Here is a 7,031-nt window from a genome sequence, read left to right as displayed (position 1 = left end):
AACAATAGTAGACTTGAATCCAAGCCATTATTTAAATTAGAAAAAAAAACAAAAAACACTATGTTAAATGATCTACATTCTCTATGGCTTAAATTTAGTTTCAGGTTTCGGCCATCTTGTTTTATAAATTGTGTTCTTGGTAACTTAAATCTGTCATTGTTATTGTTTTCGTAAAGTTTTTAAGAACTCTTTTACACTTATAAATTAAGTTTATAGTGATGCTAGCTGATCTCGTTTTCATCTAAAAGAAATCAAGAATATTTTAACAAAAAACTTAAAACTTATCGCTTAAAAATTGCGAGTTTTGTACTTGTGCATACACGTTATATATGTGTGTATCGGTGTTTACGCGGGTAATTTCAATTTTGAGTGTAGGAAAATGATGGGAAAGCGGATGCACCACAATAGCAAAGGCAGACTGGCTAGTAAAGGCTTTGATAACGGTAAACCTTCTAGTCCTGGAGTGTCACCTTATAATAAACCTTCCAAAATATCGAGCGGAGTGTCCTTAGGAAAAACGAAAGTGGATAATATGTGTCCAATACCATACATAAGGCAACAAGATAACGCTGTAACTTTACCGAGGTTGACTGGAATCTTGGGAAGATCTGCAGATGAACCGATTGGCATGGATGAACTAGACGCTTTACAGTTAGAGTTGGAATCACTTTTGTGTAACACAGCATTACGTATCAGATATTTTCAGGGAGAGATTGAAAGCATTGATACTAATGAATCCAAAAGAGAAAAGAAAAACAAAGCTGCGGGTAAACAATTACAGTATCCCATGAAAAGAAAATTCCCTGAAGACAAATTAGTAAAAACCAAAGATTATACAAAGTTATCCAACCAACCGAAGGTTCCTAAATTAAAAAACTTTAGTGGGTCCTCTGGTGCTTCCCACAATTATTTAAATGATAATATAAATTCTGATAATTCAGTCAAACTGGATCTGTCTCAGCTGACGTTACCAAAGAATAATATCCCATATAAGTTTTGGAATTCCGTTGAACCTTACTGTGCACCTGTTACATTAGATGACATCAAATTTCTTGAATCCCTTTTGGTACAAAGCAGCAATACAACCCTGCCACCTATCCCACCACTGGGGAAACATTATTCTGAAGTGTGGGCTGATGAGCATCTTAATGAAGACCAGAATGCTTCAAACCCAAATAAACAAAAAGGCTCTGGTTGGTCCCCTGAAACTTCCAATTTAAGAAAGAAATTTGAAAAATCTTCAGATAATAATATGATCACTGGTCCATTGACACAAAGGCTTGTATCAGCTTTGATGGAGGAAAATGTGATGCCCTATGAAGTCCCTGATATAAAAATGAAACAGACTACTAATACAAAGAATACTTATAAGAATTCATTGACCTTGGAGAAATGTTTAAGAAAGGAATTAGTTGAACAGGGTATCTTAGACCCAGAGGATTTACCGCCTCTTACAAACCCAGCCGATGATGAAATATTGGCTGAAATTAAAAAATGCCAGACAGAATTAACTGCAGTCAGAAAAGAAAACTGTCGGAATCTCAAAAATCTGATTGGTTTGTGTAAGCAAGAAATGATACGATTGAATTTAAAGAAACAGCTTGATCAAGTAGATATGGAATGCATTGACACATATAAAAAAATGGTTGCTGCTAAACAGAAGAAGAGACCCATAACCAAAAAAGAAAAGGAAGATGCTTGGCGAGCTATTAATGAACAAATAAGACTTAATAAAGAAATCAATGCCTTGCCTTTAACAGGACCAAACACAGCTTGAGCTCAATTAATATTTTTTTATTAATTCATAGTAATTGTTAGGTGTGGTAACTTAATACTATTTAAAAACTTGGTTATTATTAGTTATAATTGAATAAATAGATTATGAGAAGGTGTCTTTCATTTTTATGAGAAAAAACCTATCTATTTTATTTCACAAAACTGTTTTTATCACCACAACCATAATATAAGTAATGAATACATTGTTATATCTAATCCTTGTATTGGTTGTGATAATTTTATGCATATAGTAGATGGATTCTTTGATTTTATGGACATACCATTGCAGCCCTTACTGACTAAACAGCAATTATGCTCAATAGTTTAGCATTAAAATGTGACCTTTATATTATGTGTTGTCACATGATAAAAAATATATCAGATGCAGATATGTTTAATATTAAATAAAACATTGCACTCATTAACATTGTTCCTCAATAAACTTTGAGCTGCAGTAGGTGAAGAATTAAGTGAATCAGTTAACAAAATAGGAACATTCTGAAAAAAGTTTTCAAAGGTACTTGCAACCTCACTGTCGGCGGTAACTTTATTATCATTAATAATTTATTCAAAGTTTGCGTCGCAAGATTTAGTTTTCCCAGTTTCATTATTAATAAAAAATTAATTACCACACATTTTACATATTTTTATCCTTTCCGCCTTTTGTATCCTGCTTCATTCTTCATGTGTTTGTTCTTTTTTTGTCTTGTTTCTTTGTTTGAGTGGTGTACAAATAAAGAGTATAAATAAAATAAATAAATATTCATTTATTTAAAATGAATGCTGCTCTGCAGTGAGCTTGCGAGTTACGTGTCGTTCAGGGCAGCCAAAAAGATTTGAGTCTTGTACACTAGTCCACTATTTCATAAGATTGCTGAGCTGATAGATTTTATACAAAATGTTCCACGGGTACTTACGTAAAACCTGGGTACTGCTTTAATCTATAATAGTATGGCCAAATTGGCTATAGTTTTATAGATATCAGTGGCTAGTATGGAATGTTTATCAACAAACCGTTGCTTAGCAACCAAAGATAGGAAGATAATAACAAACCTTTTCTAAATACCTACCTAATGACAGCGAACGGAAATTTTTCTTCTGCCTAATTGTTATGAAACTAACGATTTTCCAGTACATTTTTTTGGAAATTTTAATCAGATGAGCTTTAATAAGTCGTCGGTCTTTGTGTTCGCGCATAAAACAAAGACTAGGGAGATACTGACCCTTTACATATTAAAATGCAATTTGGTATAGGATACTAAGCTGATACTCCGGGTTAACATTTAATTCTGAAAAACAATGGGTTTACATTAGGGAGCATTTATCTTCTTTTGTTAGTTCATCTCTGACTCTGACGTGTTAAAATATATTTATAACATGTTATTCTACTAATTATTAGTACAAATGGAACAGGCTTGCTGTTCCATTTGTACTAAAATAAAAAAAATCCTCTATTTAATATTATAAAGTTCTTTTAGTTTTATTCTAATATGTTATTTTTTAACAGGACTTCCCTCAACTCGGTAGGTACTGACAGAATACCAGTGCGGCGTGGTGGGTACCTACATTATTATCCGGAACATTAAGCTGAGAACCTTATTATATTTTATATTCTCAAATTCCAAAGTTATTATAATTTCTGAATTTTCCGTCTGGCTTAAGGTTTCGGCCGTGGCTAGATAGTACTCTACCAACAAAGACGTGCCTTTAAGTGTTTTAACGTTCCGGTACGATGTTTCGTAGAAACCGAGTACAGCAGGGCTAGCATGGGCGGGGGACATTTTCTCCACGGGGGAAGGATATAACGTTTATCCCCTCACGCATTTATATCCACCCCCCGAGCATGGGCACACGGGTGGACAATATATCCACGGTGGATATAATAGGGGAAAGACGAACCCCCGGTAAATGTCACAAATTAATTATTCTAATCTGTGCTCATGGTTTTGACAAATAAATTTTTCGTTTTCTGTTTTGTTTTAGTTGTCTAAGTTTTTTATTGTTTTTTTTATCTATAAATGTTCCTCATCTGCGGCTGTTTGTTTATATTATTTATTCTGGATTTTTCAAAGTGGTATAAAACCTACCTTTCGAGAAAATAAAATAAGTGCTAAAAAGTAAGTCTTCTATTATAAAATGTTTGAAAAAGTGACTACCTATTGATTTAGAAGCGTACCTAATGAATGAATGTTTTACAGTGAAAGTAAACAGAGACGTTAATCATCAAGATCCAATCCTGTTTACATATCAAATTATTGATCTTGTACTATTTTATTTAAAGTTGTGCTTGCCTTTTTCTATGGCCCATTAGTTGACAAATTTGTGTTTATTCAGATCAAGAAGTAATAAAACACAATTGCAAATGTTGGCAAATCTTAGTCATTACTGAAGGAGCATGGGCCAGACGGGACGGTCAATCAGTGGAAACACTTAAGTCAATTTTGCGGTAAAGTAAGCAAGTGCAAAAAATTTTAATTATTTATTAGTGTTGTTGGCATCAAACAAGTCTTGCATAATTTTTCTTTTATTTGCAGACGTGGCAGGACATTAAAAAAGCTGCAACAGCACGGGGACGCAGCACCACAGGCAACATATACATAGTATACATGTTGCTGTAAAGTCAACCAAGTGAAGAATTTATTTATTTTCCAGAGTAGGTATAGATGGAAGAATGCAGGATGCTCATTTATCACACAAAAATAAATTAAAAAGGATGAAAAGGTTAATTTAGAAATTTTATTAATTAAAATGTGTATTTATAAATCTTTCTCTTTTTTGACGAGCAACTGTTAACAATCTTGTTTGATCCATATTTGATGTCTGATGTTGTTCTTCGCTCGTATTTACAAAATTTACTGTCATTTGCTCCATTAGAGTTCTGAAATATACAAATTATATTATGCTCAATACTGTTGACCCAAATTAGTAGGGCAAATTGTATGTGAAAATGCAGGATCAATGATTTATAAGGAACCATTATTATAAGATATAATTTTATAATATTACCAAACATTAATGTGCCCAATAATAATAAGTTATGGGAACTTAAATATTATTTAAAGTATATATTTACAATACACGCCTATAATGATGCATAATATTATAAAGTGTTATGCAGGCATATATAAGTGAAGATGCTTTTTCGGGACTGTAATGAAGCACACAGTCAATCCCCAAGCTGCGAAATGTGTCTTTGAGGTACCTATTGGCCCTTTCCACACAGTTTCCCACTTGGCAGTGCCAGTTTGTGTACTTCTCTGCAGAACTACTTGGTGCAGCTTCTAAATCCGGAGTCATCATCCAAGGCTCTAGAGCATAGCCTGAGTCCCCAATAAAATTCTACTTTGTTATTTAAACATGTAAATTAATTCCTACTTGTTTTGCTTTTTCAGATTTTCTCCAAGATTTTAATAAAATGTTGAATAGAAATATATGCACAATCCTACATTGTAATTTGGACGTGATGATTAACCCATGCCCATGTTAAATAATTTATCAGACATTTTTTTTTGTATTTTCTTATATTTCATTACTAAATACAGTATCTACTGCCAAGTTTTTGTACTAATTCCTCAAATAAACAATTTTATTATAATGAGACATTGTTTTTTGTATATTCATATAAATAATTTACCAGACTAGTCGTATACAACATATGCAGCAGAATCCTAGGCCTGTAATTTCTAGGTAATTATGAGGAGTATAATATAATGATATAGGTAGGTGTGTAACTTTTTTTGATTTGCATTGTTTCCCTTTTATACTAGTAAATGGCAACAATAAGTAAAGTTTTGAAAGTTTGCACATTTTATTTAAAACATACATAAGATGTAGTACTGTCCGATTCTACTTTCATACAGCTGTATCTTTCATATTTTACTTTAGAGTTAATAAATATGAATTGGTCATGGACACACACCACAATCTGTAAAACATATTTTAAAATTATTAACTTACTTGATTGTTTAAGTTTTTGATAAACTCTAGATCTAAATAGTTTGTCTTTACCAGTTGAACATCTATCGTGGATCTCCAGAGTCTGTTCCCGGGAATAATATCTACTTTGGCATTAGTCTAAAATGAAATGAAAAATAATTAAAGTACCTAGCATTGAATATCTTTGCTATGTACTTATACTGAAGTACTAAGTACTGACTAATAATTTTATTATTAAAGTAAGTATATCTATATTTGATGAGGGGATGTCTGCCATTGCCAGGCGGGTGATCATTCCTATGTAAGGACCATTCCACCCTATTCCCCATGTTTAAGACACAGGTTTTACTGGTGTCCCGGCAGGGTCCCCCCTGAAACCTACCAGTCTCTGTGGTGAACCTAACAATATCCCCTAAGGTGAGGTTTGCTAGGTCTTCTTCACTTATTCTATCCTTACCTTGTTGTTCCCATCGTACCAACACGTACAAGGGGCACTCGGCTATAAAGTGAAAACTAGTTATCACATCACTGCACTTTGAACAGGATGGGATTTATATTTACTAATGAGAATTATTAGGAAGTAAGTACCTATATATACTCACATACTGACAATAGCTCCAGTAATTTGGGTCAGTTATTTGCTGACTGTTGTTTGAGCAACAGCCATGGTCTTGACCTGTCCCCGCTGATAACTACCGTCCGCTAATAGCCTTAAAGATGTGAGAACCTAGACAAAAAGTGATTAGCCATGCTTTTTTTTAAACCTACGTTCATATATAGATGATGTCTTTGCACAAGGTGTTTTTAGGTACTTAATAACAACTTACTTTTATGTGCACTGGTAGTCCATCGACAGCATTTAGTGGTTAGTGCCTCTTTAAGGTCCTCGCACGAGTACAGCACACAATTTTTACCCATCCGAAACAAGTGTTGGAACTCTGCATCGGGAAATTCGAACGGATTACTGGCGTCACGTATAGATCGCCGGTGTAATTTTCGTTCAGATTTCTCCATTTCACTTGAATAATAAGAGCCCCAAAAAGCTCGAGACATGTTTTTTTCGACTTTAATTCGTTAACAGAATTTTAAACCCACGTCTAAGGACGGGGATAAAATTGTCTCTTTCAAATGTCAAAAAAGGATAGTCTTTCCCCTTTCATTTCTTCCCATGCTATGGGCGGGGGATATATATCCACGAGAAATGTCAAACGGGGATAAATTTATCCTCTCCCCTGTTGCCGTGCTCTGGCAAGGGGAAAAGATAATTATATCCCTTGATAGAGGATATAATCGGGGGAAATAATTTATATCTCCTGCCC

General features: G+C 33.8%; 1 protein-coding gene across 1 annotated transcript; it reads left to right on the top strand.

Annotated features, from left to right (window-relative positions):
- Positions 1-111: 111 nt before the first annotated feature.
- Positions 112-1,888, top strand: LOC120631137 (transcriptional adapter 3). The gene has a single exon (XM_039900583.1). The coding sequence runs from the start codon at positions 380-382 to the stop codon at positions 1,775-1,777; it is 1,398 nt and encodes a 465-aa protein (XP_039756517.1). The 5' UTR covers positions 112-379; the 3' UTR covers positions 1,778-1,888.
- Positions 1,889-7,031: the final 5,143 nt, after the last annotated feature.

The sequence above is a fragment of the Pararge aegeria genome, chromosome 17 (assembly GCF_905163445.1).
Source record: "Pararge aegeria chromosome 17, ilParAegt1.1, whole genome shotgun sequence".
Lineage (NCBI taxonomy): Eukaryota > Metazoa > Arthropoda > Insecta > Lepidoptera > Nymphalidae > Pararge > Pararge aegeria.
The sequence above is the reverse complement of the archived record's forward strand: the minus strand, read 5'-3'. Positions and strand labels throughout refer to the sequence as shown.

What these genes read in the sequence shown, in the direction of transcription:
- LOC120631137 (XM_039900583.1), top strand. Translation starts at nt 380, where the DNA reads ATGATGGGAAAGCGGATGCACCACAATAGCAAAGGCAGACTGGCTAGT.